General features: G+C 38.0%; 1 protein-coding gene across 1 annotated transcript in view; it reads right to left on the minus strand.

Annotated features, from left to right (window-relative positions):
* Positions 1-535: 535 nt before the first annotated feature.
* mast2 (microtubule associated serine/threonine kinase 2) overlaps positions 536-21,255 on the minus strand; it is a 418,453-nt gene continuing 397,733 nt past the window's right edge. The window contains 7 exon segments of the mRNA XM_072574356.1: positions 536-2,187; positions 2,190-4,193; positions 11,406-11,593; positions 12,609-12,745; positions 16,122-16,244; positions 16,347-16,573; positions 20,385-20,600. Coding sequence (XP_072430457.1) covers positions 2,150-2,187; positions 2,190-4,193; positions 11,406-11,593; positions 12,609-12,745; positions 16,122-16,244; positions 16,347-16,573; positions 20,385-20,600 — 2,933 coding nt within the window. The 3' untranslated portion in view covers positions 536-2,149.

A 21,255-nucleotide genomic window follows, 5' to 3' on the forward strand; every position in this document is an offset into this window, starting at 1 on the left:
CCATACTAAGGGCATCACAAACTAGCCATAAAGCCAGCTGAGCTAACTGATGCCCTTTGTATACAAAGGGCACTCAGACATTTCTCAGAGGTGATATATAACCGACCCTCATTATGTCAACATGTAACAGATTGAACAGCATATTTCAATTAATTGAAATTTATTTTAAATTAATTTTACTATCTTTGGTGCAAGTAATGTGGTGAAATGGGAGTATTGACTTTTAATAAAAAAAACTGAATCATACCACATTTATGCACAATTTAGAAATTAACCACAGCTCTTAAATTTTGCGAATTATGGCTTAACCTCCTCAAAGAACAAATTAAATACAATTAGTCTGTAATTTATAAGTACATTTTTTGTGACTGTCATAATTGCAGGTGCACATCCTTAAACATTGCCATCTGGATCATGAACATTAGTGTGTTGCAAAATACTCGACTTGTGAGGTGTTGAGGCATTTAGAAAACAAGAACAAATCTTCATCCTAAATTGATAAATATGAAAGACAACACAAAAAATGCCATACTCCTTTTCACGGCAGTAAACACACCCCCTTTATTTCAAGTATTCTTCCTCATTAACTTTGAGTGAAAACATTATAGCAGAAAGAAATCAATTAGATGTACTGTGAACAAAAGCATGAGCTCCACAGTACTGTAATGTCCTTAGAACCTGCTCGTTTTTCCTTTTTGTCTTTTTATTTAAAAAATTTAAACACAGCAATTAAAATCAGTCAGTATTAACCGTTAACTGTCTAACTTACTTAGTTCAACTATCTGACACATTTAGCAAAATGTAGCTGCTAATGAAACAAAGCAATCTACAATTGTTAGGCTAGCAGAAGCTCAGAGTTCTATTAGTGCAATACATCGTGAAGGTAGCATGATTAAGGGCAGAGGTTGGTTGGGAGGGGATTGGAGGGGAGAAACAGAGGAAAGAGAGAAGGGGAAACCAAATTAAAACTTTCACATCAGCTGAAAACTAACAGCTAGTTACATAAAACTACTGCAAAGTTGTTATATTGTTGTAATGGGAGCTTTTAAAAAAAAGTGAAGCAAACTGCCATTAAAGTCTTAGGTCTAAAGGGTATTATTCAACATGTGTTTTGAAATGTGAAAAATGTTCTGTATATTTAAAGGGATGACACTAAATCCAACATGCCATAATAATGCAACACAAAAAACCCTACTGCAACAGCTCATGGCAACATTTCGTATTGGTTAAATAAGTACTAAAATGGTTTTGTTTTAAATGCTTCTCACTTTTTTGTGAAAGTACTTCCATTACATATTCACAACATTTCTCCATGACAACAAAGTATCTACGTGGCACAAACCCAGAAAGACATCCAAGACTGTCGTGTATATATTTACAATAAATAAGATACATTTCTCTGATACATTATACAAAAGAAGGACAAAATACAGTACACTGTCAAATACTCTGCAGGAATGTATTACCTTGCATAGTGACAAGTTACATTACAGAGCTAAAAGTTCAGGCAACACCATGACAACAAAGAATCTAGTAAATAATAATGTATAGGCCTCTAGCAAGGCTTTGTTGGCAAACCTGGGTTGCACGTACACAGATGTCAATGCACATTATAGGCATTTTGCAGTTGGGAGTCACTTAAATTTGAAAATGTAGAAAACAGAGATGATATGTCAGCTAAATGTACTCATTAATGTGCATTATGGCATTTCTCATAAAAATCACAGTGTACACAGGAATTACCACCAATTTGCAATTTTCCAAAGAACCCTTGGTCCAACTTAAAATCAAATTGGTATTTGCAATAGAGTGGAAAAAAATAATGCCAGCTACCCTGTTTGAAATGTCAGCTCACGTCCAAAGAAAAATTAAACAGTAGCATATTGGCAGAACAGGACTTGTCCTCAGAACTGAATATAGTGTTAAGAAAATGCTAAACTATTCATACATATTTGATTTTTTTGCAATAGTGTATGGATACAAAGTCAAACATGCAGCTAAGTAACCTCCAAAAAAAGGTATTTATAGTTAAATGCTGATACCCACTTCCCTACAATTGGGAATTATCAACTATGTTTTTTTGAAATTATCACATGCAAATTTGTGTGATAGCTGCACGTTCTGCTCTGACTTACAGTCTACTGATTCTTTACTTTCTACATGACAACTTCCGGATTGATCTCTCGCACACTTTTCCACATTCAGTTGTTGTTGTTCTCTTGGTGATGAAATTCTTGCAGTATCTTGCACTGCTTTTTGCTCACATAAAGCTTCCACGACTGGCTCAGACTTTAACAGTGAACCACCAACTATGCCCTTCTCTTCGAATTGCAGTTTTGAACTTTCAGGCTTTGATAAGGGTGTTGTGATACTTGACACTGTAGCAGGCTCAGATGTGTTCAAATGTGGCCCTTCTTTATCATTCCTGGCTGCCAAATCATGTGAACCCACTTCTTTCCTCCTTTCAGTTTCTGTTATTCCAGGGATAGCCAACTTCACTGGACCCAATACATTTTTGGCAACAGTTGCTAAATGGGAAACGAAAGGTGTTTTAACAAAGCTAGCTGGAGAGCATTTTGTGCCACCTGTATTTTCCGTATTTACTGCAGGTTGAGTTTTGGTGTCAGGCCCTTCACTTTCCTTTAATATTTGCTCACTTTGGTTTAATCTTCCTTCCATTTCCCCTGCAGTGGAATGTTTAAGATACTTGGCATTATTTGAATGAAAAGACTTTGCACCAATTCCAAACGAATCTTTTTGCTTATTCACAATTTGGCCTTTGACCTCATCATTTGGCTTGCAAACAGTTCGTGTGACATCCTTTTTAGGATCTTCAATTATCTGGGGATGCTCTGAGGTATGAGGAGACATTGATGTGAAAAGCAGATGTTGATCAGCTACTTCTGGTAGTTTGCGATGTTCATCCTCTGTAGGTTTTCTATGCACCATCTGATTAAGAGGAGTGCTACTGCTATCAATACCAGCTTCCAATAAATTCATTTGAATGTCTTGATGTATTTTGAATGCTGACTTCCTGAGTTCTTGGTTTGACGGTTCCTCTGGGGCTTTTTGCATTGAGTGCGTTTTGGGTGAATCATTAACCTTTGTGGTAACACAATCCATTAGAGGCTTTTTTACTTCAATAGTATTCAAGTCTCTGGAACCTGTTTTATTCTGGCCACTCTTTTCTATGCCCAAGACATCATGCTCCAGTACAGCCTTTTTCCCTTGTACAGTGTTAATTGAAAGTTCTTCTGACTGATATTGTTCTGCTATTTTCTGTGCAGCTGAACTGCTCATTTCTTTAGACTCAGGTAAGAACATAGAGCTGAGATCATCCTCTGAAGAATCTCTACTTTCTGCTTTACATGAATTACAACAAGTTTCAAGTAAATTTGAAACATCAGTTTGAGCAGAAGACCGATGCAACTTTCTCCCTTCCTGGCTATCTTCTGAACCTTCATCACTTTCATCCTCAGAGATCTCTACCTCATGAATGGCATCTTGCTTTTGTAAAGCTTCTCTTCTTTCTGCTCTGTCATGTCTTATTGCTACCAGTTTGTCATTCAATTTGCCCTTACTCATTCCTTCTGATGATTCTTGTCTGCCAATTTTTCGGGCAGCAGGTTGCTTTAGTGTCCCCTTTTCTGCAGGGCCACGTTTGTTGCCTTGTGTCTCATTAGCAGATTCTTGTAAACTCTGCAGACTGGGGTCTCTCTGCAGCATTTCTTTCTTAAATTCTGAGTGTGAAATATCCAGGCTGTGCTTTCGGGAAGATGACAACTTCTTTTCAGATGACAGAGTGGCAGCCAATTTTTCAGCTGACTGCACCCTCTTCAATAAAGGTGATCTTGGAGGTTCTGCACTCTTTGGCCTGGAGATTTGCCGGACCAGTGGTGGGGAAGAGTGTAATTTAACTGGAAATGATTGTGCTGCATTTGAACTGCCCAAAGAATGTGAAGGCAGTGGAGATGGGGAGCGCTGAGGAGATGTTGGCTGCGGAGTGGGTGATGGTGTGCGAGCTAGAGGAGAAAGGGGGATATTCCCTGCAGACTTGCGTCTGGGTGACCTATACTGTCGCTGAAGTTTGGGAGCTAATCCTTGGAGGGAGCTCGGACGGATCTGACCAGAACTGGCAGGAGAATTGGGCACGCTGGAACTCGGAGAACTGCTCTGTGAAGAATTACCACCAACTAGAACGAGAGAGATCAAAACATGGGATTATTATTCAATAAAAAGAGAGTAACTTAAAAATCATACCCAACTGACATTCATGAGATGAAAACAGCTAAACACAACCATGCAATGACAAATAAAGCCTGCAAATCTAGTTATTCACCTCCAATACATAATTTTGCACAAGAAATATCTGAAGGACACAACATAAAAGCTTATGGGGATTTAGTCATCACATTTTTCTCTATTACAAGGAGGGATCAGAAATACTTTCTTTACCATTTCCAATCATAGGCATAGAAGGAATTAAAAATTGCTGTTTGGATAATTCTGTCCTTGTTATTCATACCTTATCATCACCTAATTACTAACGAGGGACAAGTAAGTGATCCAGTAAATGTATTCTTACATAATTTCTATCAACACACTCATAACTGTCTAGCCACAACTCTATGCTTTATTTTAATGCAATTTAGATGAAATGAAAATTGAACAAGTTTGATTTTAGAGCACATTCTTTTCTCAGCAAACAGCACAGAATTTGCTAGTTTCAGTGACATGAGGTAACCTTGGGATTTGTGTTCTCTGGTATAGTTCAACAACTACCAAATAATGACTTAATAAAAATCTCAACACAACTTCAAGCTACATGGGCCCATGAAATACCACAATAATGACTTACTTAAAACTACAAATGCAGAACAATTCAGCTCATTTGAAAGTTTAAAACTTGTGAACCATGTATTATATAATTGAGTTTGTTTGTCTTAACTGATTTTAGCCTAGTTTTAGCAACTCAAACAACATGAAAATAAGAATGATGAAAGCATTTATTCTATCTTAATTGTTATGAAGTTGAAGATGAGTCTTGTACCTTTAAGAGAGAGTGAATGATGTTCTGAACTGAGCGCTGACAAGCACCTGTGATGACTAGCCAGCTATACTGGAAAATTGAAAATATGTAACATTTGGTGGTGAAATGATTTCCTGAGTTGGCTGCTGTTCTGACAACAATTCAAATTTAACCAGTTTAAATTACGTCCTGGGATACTAAAACCCAATTGAGTTTGAATTTATTGCTTTGCCAACATCGAATCAATGAGATGATTTGATGTTGGGGTACAAAAAAGGCAGGCAGTTTGAACGTCAGACAAAGTAACTGCCATCGAGAGAGCAACTGCCATTTGAAACACTCTCTATCAAAGGGACCTTTTCATATGAAACATCTCCATAGTAAAAAGAAAGACGACAACCCAGAGAGATCTTTAGCTGGAAGAAGACAGAAACCACAGACGAAAGCCACTGTATGGTTTTCAAATTAAGTTGATGTAATTTTAACAAGTGCTTTTATTGGAACAGTATAATGTTATAGAGTTGGAGGCAGATAATAAACAGTTAAGAGAAAGGGGGTTTAGAGTTGTGAATAGCTGTTGTTTAATGTTCACTTTTAGAGTTAAATAATAAATTGATAGTTTTTCTTTAAATAGTGGAATTTGGGAGTTCTCTGTCACTCAAATTTTAACAGACTACGAGGTGAGGTGAGCTTTTTCTGGGTGTTTGGTTTAATTAACAGCTGTGTCATAACATAATCTAAAACTAAGAACTGTGGATGTGGACATCTAAAACAAAAACTAAAATTGCTGGAGAAAGTCAACAGGTCTGGCAGCTTCTATGGAAAGAAAGCAGAGTCAATGTTTCAAATCCAGTGACCCTTCCTGTATTCATCAGGATGGCCACAAGTACTATATTCTATATCTAAAAACATTTTAAATTCAGCCACTGCTGATAGGCATGCAAATACAGCTGATGATTTGAAAATAACAAACAAGAAATGAATGAATAATTAAGGAGTCTATTTTTCATGACATTGCTTGAGGGAGCCAAAAGTAAAAATTGCTAATGTTTTTCAATAATACCGTTTGGGCATTTATCTCTATTGGATCTACCAGACAGGGCCCTAGTTTAAGATATCATGAGAAAAATGACAACTCCAGTAACATAGCAGCCCATCATTGTTATGTCAAGCTAGATTGTACACAAATGTACAGTGCGAATTGAACAAGGAACATACGTAAGGTTAAGTTATTGTACAATAATGAACAATTTTATCTTCATTATCAAGTAAAGAATTAAATTATATCCTGTATTATTGTGGTTAGTTGTAAACATTTCCTGTAGGGAGAAAGCAAAGTCATAAGTAGGAATTAAGAATTTCTTGTTATTTTATGGGTGAAGAGTGTGGTGCTGGAAAAGCACAGCAGGTCAGGCAGCATCTGAAGAGCAGAAGGATTGATGTTTCAGGCATAAGCCCCTCATCAGGAATCATGATGAAGGGCTGATTAAGGGCTCATGCCCGAAACGTTTATTCTCCTGCTCCTGACCTGCTGTGCCTTTCCAGCATCGACTCTGACCTCCAGCATCTGCAGTCCTCACATTCTCCTTGTTATTTTATGGGTCAGGATAATTAAACTTAGCATTCTCGCATGTGAAAGGCTATGAAGTAAAATGCTTTTCTTCAAAAACAAAGCTATATTTTAAAATGATTTAGTTTGGTAACAAAGTGTGTAAACAGATCTATGAGTATATGTGTATGTATGTATATGATTTTATTACTTTGAATTAGGTTCTGTACTGAGTTTTGTATTTTTTTTTAGAATATCATTTAGAATGATAGCTAGAGTATACAGTGTCACCACTGAATGTTTAAGCAGATACATAAATTGCTCACTCATGTCACCTTCACTCGGTAAAGATCTTTCCAGTTGGAACGATTACAAAAGAGGTGATCTTACAAAATGGCTTGTTAAAAAATGAATCAGGAGACAGTCAGGTGATGTCAGTAAAATGATAATTATTTTAAAGAAATACATCAGAAATTGGGCATATACTACCGAACCAATCCAAGAGTGACTATGACCTGTTCATTCCCTATTAAGTCAATTCAACTTCAGGATGCCTTTGATCATGCCCAGGAGTACTACCAGCAAAGGTTAATAAGGTCCAGGTTTGAGTGCTTTGGTAACAAGTAGGCAACACAACAGAACAAGAGACCTGTGCCCAGTCAATCCATGGCTCAAGCTTGCATCCTGAAGCAGATCGACTGGAAAACTGTTGCTTCATTCAATTTTATTTTGTTTGTCCTTGGTGTGATAAATTTGATAAATTTTGTGAAGACATCTTTTTTACTTGGAATGTGCCTTGTAACTTTTAGATCGACTGAATTTGAGAGAGCCTATAATTTCAACTGATTCAGATCTTATATTTAGGAGCAGCACGGTGGCACAGTGGTTAGCACTACTGCCTCACAGCACCAGGGTCCCAGGTTCAATTCCAGCCTCGGCAACTGTCTGTGTGGAGTTTGCACATTCGCCCCATGTTTGCGAGGGTTTCTTCCGGGTGCTCCGGTTTCCTCCCACCGTCCAAAGATTTGCAGGCCAGGTGAATTGGCCATGCTAAAGTGCCCACAGTGTTAGGGAAATGGGTCTGGGGGGATTACTCTTCGGAGGGTTGGTGTGGACTGGTTGGGGTCGAAGGGCCTGTTTCCAAACTGTAGGGAATCTAATCTAAAAAAAAATTAACGTATGCACCAAAATCTTAAAACATTCTTTCTCAGTAGTACCAAGCTATGCTGACAGTTAAGTGGTTGGTAGCACCAAACTTAAACATTGTTAAATAGAGACTCAAAGTTAAAGCTTTTTCATCTTGCCCTTGTCAGGAATGGAACATAAGAAATCAAACATTGAAACTTGACAGGAAGAGGAAAGAAACAGATTTGGCAGTCCTTGTGCGTGACTCACAGAAAGCTAGCATCCATGTTCAGCGGGTAATAGGGAAAACAAATGGAATGTTGCCTTTATTTCGAGGCAATGTTGTCTAAAACTATACACATTGGTGATGGGAAAGTTGTTGGAGGGAATCTTGAAGGACAGGATTTACATGTATTTGGAAAGGCCAGGACTAATTAAGTATAGTCAACATGGTTTTCTGCATGGGGAGTCATGTCTCACTAACTTGATTGAGCTTTTCTGAAGAAGTATCAAAGAAGATTGATGAGGGCAGAGCGGTAGATGTGATCTATATGGACTTCAGTAAGACGTTTGACAAGGTTCCTCATGGGAGACCGGTTAGCAAGGTTAGATCACATAGAATACAAGGAGAACTAGCAATTTGGATATAGAACTGACTCGAAGGTAAAAGACAGAGGGTGGTGGAGGAGGGTCACTTATCTGACTGGAGGTCTGTGATCAGCAGTGTGCCACAAGGATCAGTCTTGGGTCCACTGCTATTTGTCTTTTATTTAAACGATTTGGATGTGAATATAGGAGGTATGGTTAGTAAGCTTGCAGATGACACCAAAATTGGAGGTGTAGTGAACGGCAAAGAAGGTTACCTCAGATTACAATGGGATCTTTTCCGGATGGGCCAATGGGCCGAGGAGTGGCAGATGGAGTTTAATTTAGAGAAATGTGAGAAGCTGCATTTTGGAAAGGCAAATCAGGGCAGGACTTATACACTTAATGGTAAGGCCCTGGGGAGTGTTGCCGAACAAAGAGATCTTCGAGTGCAAGTTCACAGTTCCTTGAGAATGGAGTTACAGATAGAAAGGATAGTGAAGAAGGCATTTGGTATGCTTACCTTTATTAGTCGGTGCATTGAGTATAGGAATTGAAAGGACATGTTGTGGCTCTTCAGGCCACTTTTGGAATACTGCGCGCAATTCTGGTCTCCCTGCTATAGGAAGGATGTTGTGGAACTTGAAAGGATTCAGAAAAGATTTACAAGGATGTTGTCAGCGTTGGAGGGTTCGAGCTATAGGGAGAGGCTGAATAGGCTGAGGCTATTTTCCCTGGAGCAACAGGTTGAAGGGTGATCTTATAGAGGTTTATAAAATGAGGGACATGGATAGGATAAATAGACAAGGTCGTTTCTGTGAGGTGGGGAAATCCAAAACTAGAGGACATAGGTTTAAGGTGAGAGGGAAAGATTTAAAAGAGACCTAAGAGGCAACTTTTTCATGCAAAGGATGGTGTGTGTATGGAATGAGCTGCTAGCAGAAGTGGTGGGAGGCTAGTATAATTGTAACATTTAAAAGGCATCTGGATGGGTATATGAATAGGAAGGGTTTGGAGGGATATGTGCCAGGTGCTTGCAGGTGGGACTAGATTAATTTAAGGTATCTGGTTAGCATGGACGATTTAGATTGAAGGGTCTACAGTACAACTCTATGACAAGGTACGAGTAAAACCAAAGTTGGAATACAACAAACAAATTTTTAGCTCCTTATCTAAGAAAGGGTATACTGGCATTGGAGGCAGTTCAGGGTGGGCTCACGAGGTTGACACTGGTACGGAGAGACAGTCTTACAAAAAGAGTTTGAGCATATACTCATTGGGATGTAGAAGTCAAACTTAATGGAACATACAAGATTCTTAGGGGACTTGACAGGATAGATCTATAAAGTTAGTTTTTCATTGTGGGAGAGTCTTAGACTAGAGGGCATAATCTTAGAATAAGGGGTCACAGATTTAAGACAGAGATGAGGAGTAATTTCTTCCCTCAGAGGGTAGTGAATCTAAGGAATTCTTCACCAGAAGGCTGTTGAGACTGGGTTGTTAAGTATATTCAAAGCTGAGACAGACTTTTCTTTTTAAATCGGTCAGTGAATCAAGTGCTATAGGGAAAGACATGCTGAGTTTTGCAAGATTCAGCCCAATCGAAATGCTGCTTCCGGCGGATAGTCAAAAGTTATACGTTGTTAGGTACTGTTCGTTGTTTGTTGTGAAACGTACAGCCTATGTATTTGGATTCACACCAGCATTGAAACTCAGACACCATGTTACTTATTTGTGTAGGATGCAGAATTTCATTTTGGCTTGACAGCAGCATCCTGTTACTGGACAACACCAAACATGAAATAGTTTTTAAGGAAATTTCCACAAATTAAAAAATCATCTCCCTTAAATATGAATGAATGGCTTTCAGATTTTTGTACCTCCTTACAGAAGTTGAAGTTTTCTAGTGTTTTTAAAATGAAAGTGGTAAGTTATTCCAAAATCATGCCACTAAATTGATTTCCTGTCTTAATATCATTGCTGAAAACTTCAATAATGGATGATGTAGAAGATTAAAGAATCATCAACAGCATCTAGCTTGCTGCATTTAAGACACCAGAACAATAATTTCACAGAGCAATGATAGTGAATGCTGATATTTATGCCCTTATCACAATTACAAAATCCACATCAATATCTAGAGTCCAGACCTGGAAATGTAGATGAGAATATTCAATCCAACACTAAATCACTGACACAAAGCAAAACAGAGTAAGATAATCATGAGATTAAGGTAGAGTTAAAATAGATGGGAAAAAAAAGTTTAAAATTTGACAATATTTTAGATCTGAAGTAATGAGACTCCATTTTCTAGATTCAAATTTTCAATCCAACAAAGTTTGTTTTGAAGTAATTAAATAATTATCACTCTCATAAAATTGCACTTATGCTGGAATGCTTCAACAGTAACTTATGACTATTGGACATCCACCACTAAGTATCATAACTTGGATTTGGATAATCTCACCATCATCATTCATGTATTTTTCTTTTGATATCCAAGTTTTATAAATATTTAGTTTAAGTGTAGAAAATATAGACAGAGGGTTTATCTTATTGACTAGGTTATCATTTGCCTCCTTGATCTTGAGAACTGTTTATACTGTCACCTATTTTCAAAATGATTATTCTGTCACTGTAGATTTTATGATTTAAAATCAAGAGATGAAAGTGAGAAGTACTGAAGGAAAGACAACAGATCAGTAATACACATCACAGCAGCATGGCACACTGTATAGCACTAACACGCTGTGTCCTGAAAGTAACCTATTTCCTAATTCTGGAACTCCCTTCTTAACACACTGTGAATTCCCCTATACCCCAAGCGCTGCAGCAATTCAAGAAAGCAGCTGACCACCACCTTCTCTGGAACATTTAGGGATGGTCTGTAAATGACAGTCTAACCTGTGACACACAAATCAACAAAGAAACAAAATCAACAAAGATTGACTGGTGAAGTTCTAGAATTTTAAAAACAAGCAGTGAAAATAATATTTGAGTTCTAAAAACAATTCCTTCTGAAACGTCCTAGAAAATTTCCCTGTAATTAATGACAGTGTCTTCAGTACTTCCACAATATAAATTAGACTATTACTTTACTGTAGAAATGATGTCTACCTGAGTGTACAGAATCTGGCGTCGACCTATAACTCTGGGTTGGTGAGCGAGGGGAAAGGTTGTGGGTTGGTGAACCTGGCACACTTTCTCCAGATGAAAGAGATCGATTCAGGGAGGACAAACTCCGACTTGTATGTAGCAACGTTGCTTGTTTTGTAACCTTTCTGAAGAGTGAGCTTCTTTTCTTACTGCAAATTAAAAAGTAGAAGTAATAAATTGAACACAATTGAATTAAAAGCCTGACATGCTTAAAAAAGGAAAGTGTAAATTATGTTTCTACCAATAACGCAAAGCGCAAAATGGATTCAGAAAAATTTATACCGCCTGTCACTTTAGGTATTAAGCAATGTCAAGACATCAGTGTCAGTGTGCAATTGCAACTCAGCTTTCTATAATGTAACACTCTGAACTGGTTACGAAAAGGAGACCAGGGAGACCAAATCATACACACAGAAGAAGGGACAACTTGCAGTGATATCAGTAATTGTAATTAAGCAGGATAGCACCATCAGATTCTACAAATACTAGAAAACTCGATGTAAGATTTGCTGACTTTAATGCATTGCAATTTTTTTTTCCAGTTTCATCAATTGTAATGGTAACAGAAAGGTCTTGTGACCAAATTTAGAGGCAAAAATTAAAATAGACAGTCATGTTTTACGTTGCATTTTTTAAACTAAGTGTAACACTACATTATCCTACTTCAAATTGATGTGGAGGAGACAGTGTTGGACTGGGGTGGACAAAGTTAAAATCACACAACATCAGGCTATAGTCCAACAGGTTTATTTAGAAGCACTAGCTTTCTGTGTACTGCTGCTCCATCAGGTAGCTGTCTTACTTCAAACTGACACTGCTAAGCTGCCACATAGGAATTATCACAGCAAAGGCAGGAGTTGTGGCTTCATTACAGTGGCAGCCTGCTCAGATGCTTACTGATTCTGAGCAGCAGGAAAATGCAAAGTGAATAGACAATAATTATTCTCATTCAAAATTCAATAATTATGTTTGCTAGGTCCTTAAAAAAAAAGGAAAATGGCTCTTGAACAAAAGAAAAAGCCTAGTTACTCATCAATAATTCTTAAACAACTCATTACTGTAAAGTTTTAAAGCCCATTGGCTCATTTCAACAGTAATAAGTCCTAAAACTGGAAAATTAAATGGGAAAAACTGGTGTTAGTGATAATTTCTGCTCAAAAGTACCTCTCCTGGCCATCTTTAGTTTTAGCCTTCTTATTCCTCCTTGCCATCTTTGACTTGTAGTTAGATCTCCGAGCTGGCCCAATTTTGATTGAAGTATTCTCAAAAGGAGTTGTCGATATTGAAACCTTATTTCCACTCTATGAATATATGTTAATTGTTAAAAAAAAATTATTTGCTTCAAATATTCAGGTAACTTCATGCACCATTTTGATAAAAATCCTCATCATTAACATTTGACGGTCACCATTGACAAGAAACTTAACTGCAACCAGCCATATCAATGCAGTGACCACAAGAACACGACAGAAAATTCTGTGGTGTGCAATGGATTTCCTGATTCTTCATCACTTACAATATGGCACAAGTCTAAGTGTGATGTGACTATCTCTATTAGCCCAGATGAGTACAGCTTTAACAACACCATCAAGGATAAGGCAGTTCATTGAAATTGCAATTTCCCATGGCACATCAGGGCCAATCAATCAGAGGCAAACAACTAGTCTCTTTTGAGGTTTTAAAAATAAACGTTTTGAGGTAAATGTCCCTGGGTGCATTCGCCACAACAATATCATGACCACAGTCAACATGCTGACTAATTCGCACCCTTGGCGAAGCAGTGTTGCCCTTGAGATTTTGGATTCTTGTGTCAATTTTATTGAATGCCAGATAAAAAGCTTTGGCAGCACATCCACTTTATTTTCAGCAATACTCAAGTTCTGTAACACCAAGTTACTTTTTGTTTAATACTCTGTAACCACTTTTAGGGGCCCCAAAATAGTTCCATCAACATTTTCACCCCCAAATTAATCCTGACTACTACCCATATCCATTCTACTTCCTAACCTTCCGAGCCAAGATGATTTCTCACGTCTGTCCAGGAGTTAGCCCATACTGTCAGGTTTACTCCTCCTTTTCCATTTTGTCTGTCCTTTGAATATGTTGCATTCCATGGAATATTTAGTTCCCAGTCTTGGTCATCTTGTAAGTATGGGTCTAATAATAGATTATTTCTATTTGTGTACCATTGTGGTGGCAATGGTAAACTGTCTTCTTGAATCACTGTAGTCCAATTGATGTAGGCACACTCACAATGTTATTAAGAAGGGATTCCTGGCCTCTGATTGAGTAACAGTGAAGGAATGAAAATTTAGTTCCAAGTGAGGACATTTAGAGCTTGCAATGGTGATCTGATGAATCTGCCACCCTGGTTAGGTTGAGGGTTTGGTTAAGGAAGAAGGCCTGACGATATATGGTGCAAGGTAAAAACAATGACTGCAGATGCTGAAAACCAAATACTGGATTAGTGGTGCTGGAAGAGCACAGCAGTTCAGGCAGCATCCAACGAGCAGCGATTTCGCTGCTCGTTGGATGCTGCCTGAACTGCTGTGCTCTTCCAGCACCACTAATCCGATATATGGTGCATCTTATAGATGGTCCACACTACTGTCAGTGTGTGCTGGTGATGCCAGAAATGAATGATCCAGCCGATGCATTGTCCTGTATATTGTCAAGATTTTTGAGGATTGGAACAGTAATCATCTAGGTGAGCAGAAAGTATTCCACTGAACCCCAGCTTGTACCTTTCAGAAGATGGACAGGTCTGAGGGACTTTAGGAATATTGGTGCTGAGGGAATTCAGTGTTAATAATGCCACTGGGTATGAAGGAAAAATAGTTAGATTTACTCCTGTTGGGAATTGTCATTACCTGGCCCTGTGTGCCAGTCGTCAGTGCAGGCAAAATGGTAGCTAGATCTTGCTGCATGTGGTGATGGAAACTTCGGCACTATAGGAGCAGTAAACGGAACTGAATACTATGCAAACATCAGAAAACATTCCCGTTTCTAACTTTGTGATGGAGGGAACATCATTCATGAAGCCACACATGAAGGGTGCACTGAGGACAGGGCCATGAGGAACTGGATAAAAGGATAAAATGATTAGCCTTCACAAACTAACCACAAGCCATTGTTCGAAGTATGACTCTAGCCAGCGGAAAGCTTTACTTCAATTCCCACTGATATCAATTTTGCTAGGATTCCTTGGTGCCACAATCAGTCAAATGTTACCTTGGTGTCAATGACAGTCAGTCACACCACACTGATGGAGTTCAGGTTTTCTTTCGTCCATGTTGGGACAAGCATAATAAAAAGGTCTAGGACTAAGTGGCCCTGGCAGAACCCAAAGTGACCAGCTCACTGGTGGTGAGTAAGTGCCACTGATAGCACTGCCAATGTCATTCCAACATGACTTTGCTGTTAATGAAGAGTAGAATAATGAAACAGTCATTGGCTGGAGTATATTTGCCCTACTTTTGCCCTGTATTTGCCATACTTGAGCAGTTTTCCCATTCCTGTAGTAGTGCTGCTGTACTGGAACAACTTGGCTAGTTTGATGTCCAATTCTGAAGCACCACTGCCTAAAATTACATCAGGTATGTTGTCAAGACCCATAGCCTTAGCATTATCCAGTGGACTCAGCTGTTTCTTGACATTATGTGAAGAGATTCTAATTGCCAACTTTGAATGAGGGGCCTATGGAGGTAGAGATGGGCCATCTGTTCAGTATTTGTGCCTGAAGGAAGCTACAAATGCTTTAGCCTTGATTTTACATTCATGTACTGGGATCTGCCTTTGCTTCCCACTGGATTTATAAAATTTTAAACACATTTTGACTTTTCCAATTTTAAACAAAGAAAATAGCAACATTTTACCTGGACAGATTTTAAATTGTAATGGATACAGTTTAAAGCTTAATGTAAAGCTTTTATAAATAACAATCGTATTTTTCATACAAGCAAACTACTTGTTTGGAGATCTAATCCAGCTGTGGAAAGGCTGCAGTTTTAGGCGCCTATACCACAGTGTCTGATTTAGTACCCTACCTGCTAACCGGGTTTGGCTATCAGATGAAGATATTTCCAAACTTAGAAACTAAGCAGAGGTAAGTTGGTTTAGTATTCTTCACAGGCATCAGAATTAACAAAATAAGCCTGAGAATCCAACAACAAGAAAATCACTACATCTCCTGTCAATGCACTGAAACAGGAGGTCATTGCTCTTGAAACCATATCTTTCTGCCCATACTACAAATGGAAGTTGGAACCGGAAGTGATGCAACCGTTATTGCGGTATCTGTCTTCCCATCCTGTTCTCCACTCCTTTTGCCACTCTGCTCGCCGTTTTGTTTGCTGGTTCTGTACTCCTGGAGCTAAACTTTCTAAGTCTTACACTTTTAATATTACCCATATGCTTAGGGATTTAAAACAGTCAGTGGTCTCAATGCCTTCAGCAGTGATGTTGCTTGAGAGTGAATAGTTGTAGTGTTTAATGAGTCATTGCATTAACAATATGGTGCAATCACATAAGTTGTGAGGGCACCCCCTACAGCAAACACAGTATAAAGAATAGGTCACTTGCATGAACGATGCTGTTCACACAGACCAGAGTCGCAAATGAAACACAGTCTATTGACTTTTATATCAGGCATTTTCGACAGAAGGAAATGAATACTACCTTTAATATGAGTTCCACCACTTCTGTGTGAACCAGGCCATGAACAGGCTCCCCATTCACATGAGTTATCAGGTCCCCTGCTTGCAGGCCAGCTTCATGAGCAGGTCCATCTCCCTCGACATGCTGCAATACAAAAGAAGCCAACAGTTCAGTGATGAAAGCAGTTCCAATTTCTTTTAAAAAAAGCCATTATTATTAGCTGAGAAACAAAGTAAATCTGCTTACCCAGACCATATGGTGAACTGTAAAGACATCACTCTCTCCCATATACACTCTAATAGCTCGAAGGGTAAAACCATATTTTTTTCCAGCTCTGTGGATAACGATCGGAGGCTTCAGATTGCTCACAGCAGGATAAAAATCACGGCTTGGAGAGGAATCCCGTGAGGATGGATTGGACGATAAAGAACGTGGTGACATCGGGCTGGCTAAGGGAGAACCAGTATGGTGGTCTAAGTAAATAGAGTACAGAAAAGCAGTCATTCAATAAGGCTACTTCCAACAGCCTAAATATCAAAAAATAATATTCTTCTTTGGGCTAGTTCACTAATTACTTCATCCATTTTATCCAGTATTATGTGTCAAAGTGGAGATTTTCATTGATCCACATCTAGAATTGACTTCTTGAAATAAGCAATTAAACCAGTTTAAAGTGTTACAGAAATTGCTCTGAAATAGCATAAAATTGTCCACTATTACAAATAGGATCGTTAACTAATGCTTTGCTGGAGCACAGAACACCAGCTGGCTTCGTCCCAGCCCACTCTATAAATGACGGAACTATGTTAATCAAGTATTATTTCAACAGCAGGGCATGGTAAATGGTTGTACAATTTTCAAAATTACTTTATGCTTATCACTAAAACCTAGTTGATCATTCCATATTAATTATCCATTGTTGTTACCTCTTGCTAAGGTAAAGCAAATGAGCACAAACATCTAAATATTTCACTGAAGAAAATTAGAACCTAAATCTCTGTGATTAACATAACAGGAAATTAAGGAGGACTGTGATTTTTGTTCAGTTTCATACAACCTTTTAGGCATTTAGGGATGAGTTTCTCAGCCTGTTGTGCGCGGTAAATGCTCACAACACTAAGTATTATTCAGTATTTCATTACTCTATATATGTAAAATTATTACTCAAACCACAATAAGGAAATCAGAATGAGAGCTCGATTATTCAGTCCCATCATGGTTAACCCTTGGCTTCAATTCTACTTTCCAACTTGCTTCCTTTATAGCTCAAGTATGAAAGATGAAAACCTGTCCAATCTTGAACATACATAACATTGAACCAGCCAAACTCTCAGGAAGAGAATTCTAAAGATTCACAACTTGCTGTGTTCAGAAATTTCTCATCTCAGTCTGAAATAATCAACCCTTATTCTGAGACTGTGTCCTAAGTTGCTCAGCCTCTCCTCATTGAATTACTTTCTCATCATGTCGACCAATGTAATGAACATTCGCTGCATCAGCCCAAGGTGAATATATCCTTCCTTAAATATAGAAATCTAAGTATACCTAGTTTCCAGGTATGGGCTCACAGAAGTCTGAGATAGATGTAACAAAACTTACTTATTCTCGTAGGAGAAAGTGAGGACTGCAGATGCTGGAGATCAGAAGTTGAAAGTGTGGTACTGGGGAAGCACAGCAGGTCAGGCAGCATCCGAGGAGCAGGAGAATCGATGTTTCGGGCAAAAGCCCTTTGTTATGCATCATTCCTGATGAAGGGCTTTTGCCCGAATGTCAATTCTCCTGCTCCTCGATGCTGCCCGACTTTACTTATTCGTGTACTCCAATCTCTTTGAAATAAACATGGATATGTTGTTTGCCTTTCTAATTGCTTTTTGTACCCACGTGTTAATTTTTTGTGCACTTTGTCCAAATACACCCAAATCTCTCTGAACATCACCATTTGAAAGTTTCAAACTTTTGAAAAATATTCTGCATTTCTATTCTGATTACTGAAGTGAAAAATCTCTTACATTCATATATTATACTCCATCTGTCATCTTGTTGTTCACTCAAACTGCCCCTACAGCTTTGCAACCTCATTGGGTCCTTCTAGTTTATTTTCAGATCAGATTCAGATCAACAACAAACTTGGACACAATATCAGTGGTCTTTTCGTCATTAATATAGATTGTATAACTCTGAAATGCCAGCATCACTTTCTATGGCACTCGTTGTCATAGCCTACTAACTTCAAAACGCTCCATTTATCTTCACAGCCAACTGAGTGGGGGAGCAGGCTCAATGGGTAAATGGCCTATTTGTCTACTGTTAGTTACATCCTCTAAAAACTCTAATGAATTTTTCAAATGCAATTTTATTCTTGTAAATCACATTGACTTTTGCATGATCATACTAAAGGTCATGCACTGTTAAGATTCCACCAGAACAGATTACAGCATTTCCTGATGAAAAATGTCAGGCTACCAGATATGTCGCTTCCTATTTCGACCAATTTTCTTGAAAGCACTATTAAATTTGCTAATTTTCAGTCTAGTGAGACTTTAGTAGAATGTAGTGAATTTTAGAAAATCATAACTTGTGCATGACTAATAGGGAGATTGATGTTTCACTACTGGTTTAATTTAGTTATAGTCATGCAATCCAGTATATTTATTGATTAACCTAATATTATATTATTCTGCCTACACAGACTTTAGTATTTTAATGAATCATGACTTTGCATAGTCTCACTTCAATATGTAAAAGTCAAAAATCACACACCAGGTAACTCTAAATGAATTAAATACAGGGTAAATAGCAAGGGTCCCCTGTTTACTTTAATTCCATCTCTCAGAACTAGGTTGTGTAAACTTGCAATGTTAAAGGTTTAACATGCTCAAATCTTCTCAACTCATTAAATCCTGATCAGGAGGCTCTAGTACTATCAACAGACAGCTAGGAGGTGCTTTACTTTGAGAAGGGAGGAATAGAAAGGAAAAAGGAGCTGTGTTCTAAATTAACATTCACACATTTTTAGAAGAGAAGCAATTACTTTTGGCTAAATATAACTTTTTTTATTAGACGTAATTTTGCAACAACGTGTGTTTAATTTTATAACTATATAGCTCTTTAAAGGTTTATTATTTAAGATTAAATAGTCACTGAATGTATGAGAATATCTCATGACATCACCTTTTATACACTTTATTATGCACTTAAACTTTATATACACATTATGTAACTTCTACTACCTACTTTGTAATTTATTTGTTTTAATACTTTGTGGCCTTCTGTATCAATTTCCTATAGTTTTAAGTTGATAAGCAAGTTTTATGTTATATCTATTGTTTTAAAAGTAAAGTAACTTGCTCCACGAATGAAAAGCTACAAGGAAAAGCATATTTTTAAGCAAGGTGGTGCTTAAAATCAAGCAGTCTCTGGTAGGTATTTAATTTAATGAGGGATTCTTACCAATTTAGCAAAAACTGAAATAATTATCTCACAGCTTCAATCATGAGGATATGACAACATACAAAACCCCTAACCTAAACTAATGTACAAGGAAAATATCAGAAAATATCCTTTTATCATAGCAAACGATCATAATGGAGAGGTTTATCCCATGGATAACTGACATTCGAAGGAACCATCAAGGGAGAGTCACCATCACCTTAAAGGGTCAATCACAGATGTGCAATAAACCCCTTGCACAACTTATAAATAAGCTTTGCCTGAGCCAGTGAAAAAAGTAATAGCGTCATTGATTATTCTGTGGCTTAGAAAGAATTAATAAGCACCAACTTTCAGTGATCAATGTGTATGCAGCAAGTTTGACACTGAAGTCAGAAGCAGAAGACGAGAGGTGTTACAAAGAGAGAAGCAACTAAGTGTCAACTGCACGGCCTAAGCCAAAGCAAGAAGCAAGGCCTGTAGTAATCTTGTAAAGTTATTGTCTTGCTTTATTAAGTATTACTTTTAGTGCCCTGAGTGACTGGAACCTAGGCCACAAGGACTTTGGGATCTGTTCACTTTTAACCTCTTAAGTTTCTCTTGTCATTTTCATTGGCATATATTGATTACTTGTAAATTCACTCACTCTTATTAGCCCTCAGATTTCCCTCCAATTCTGGTACATAATTTAAAAAGCTAAGCACAGTTCTAATGCTATATCAATGCAACAGTGCTCAACATCTGCTTCGTCAGGTTTCCTAAATGCAAATAAATCTGTGCTAATGGAAGACTGTAGCTTCCAAATTCATTAAGTTGTCCAAAAAATGCAATCAAAGGTTCAGCTTTAATCTTTACCTGAAGGAATCATAAGGGACAAGGCAGTTGCAGAGGCTGATTTGATCACTTTATTAACTGGCCTAGAGGTGCGCTTCTCAGTTGATTCCCCAGACATTAGCCTGTGTCGAGCTCTGCGGACTGCGAGGTCACTGATTGCTTTTGGAGTTGAAGAGTCTGATCCTTCAGTGCTATTGCTGTGAGACCTCTGATCAGATAGGTCAGTAGTGCTGCCAGCTGGAATACAAGTTAAAGCGTGTTAACAATGACCTGTACTTCATGGTCAATGATGAATAAAATGGCATTAAGCATTCACTGTTACACTTGCCCTAAAAGATTTTATAGGATTTTACAGAGGAACTTTGCAGTACTTTGACAGCCATTTTGGTCCAGCATCTATGAGAGGCGATCCAGGACCTGTGCAAACAGGGTCGGAAGCTATGTATTGCCTCAACCAATCATTATGAAGAATCTTTACTGAGACATGCAGAGTGTGAGCAGGAAGTGTGAGTTGGAATACTTAATTCAATGTTGAATCATACAGAGAAAGCTAGATAAACAGAGAGGAAGCAAAGCACTCTGATGGAACAAGGGGGAGTTTATGAATTCATGAACAGCTACTTTTTATACAATAGGCATGCTATCATTATTTGTGGCCCACCTCAAAACTTTACATCATTTCACTGATAAATAGTGAAAAGCAAATTCTTGGGTCCACAAAAAATTGAAAACATACTCAGATGTATTTCTCATACAAATTCTGTTTAGCCAGTGGTCAAAGTCTTCATTACTGCAGATAATCTTTCATTCGTAACATATTAAAAGTTGCATTGTGCACTCTCACACTCCCCGAAGTATTTTATCTATTACATTTCACTGATTTGACAAAATG

This window comes from Chiloscyllium punctatum, chromosome 7, assembly GCF_047496795.1.
Source record: "Chiloscyllium punctatum isolate Juve2018m chromosome 7, sChiPun1.3, whole genome shotgun sequence".
In the NCBI taxonomy this organism is placed as follows: domain Eukaryota; kingdom Metazoa; phylum Chordata; class Chondrichthyes; order Orectolobiformes; family Hemiscylliidae; genus Chiloscyllium; species Chiloscyllium punctatum.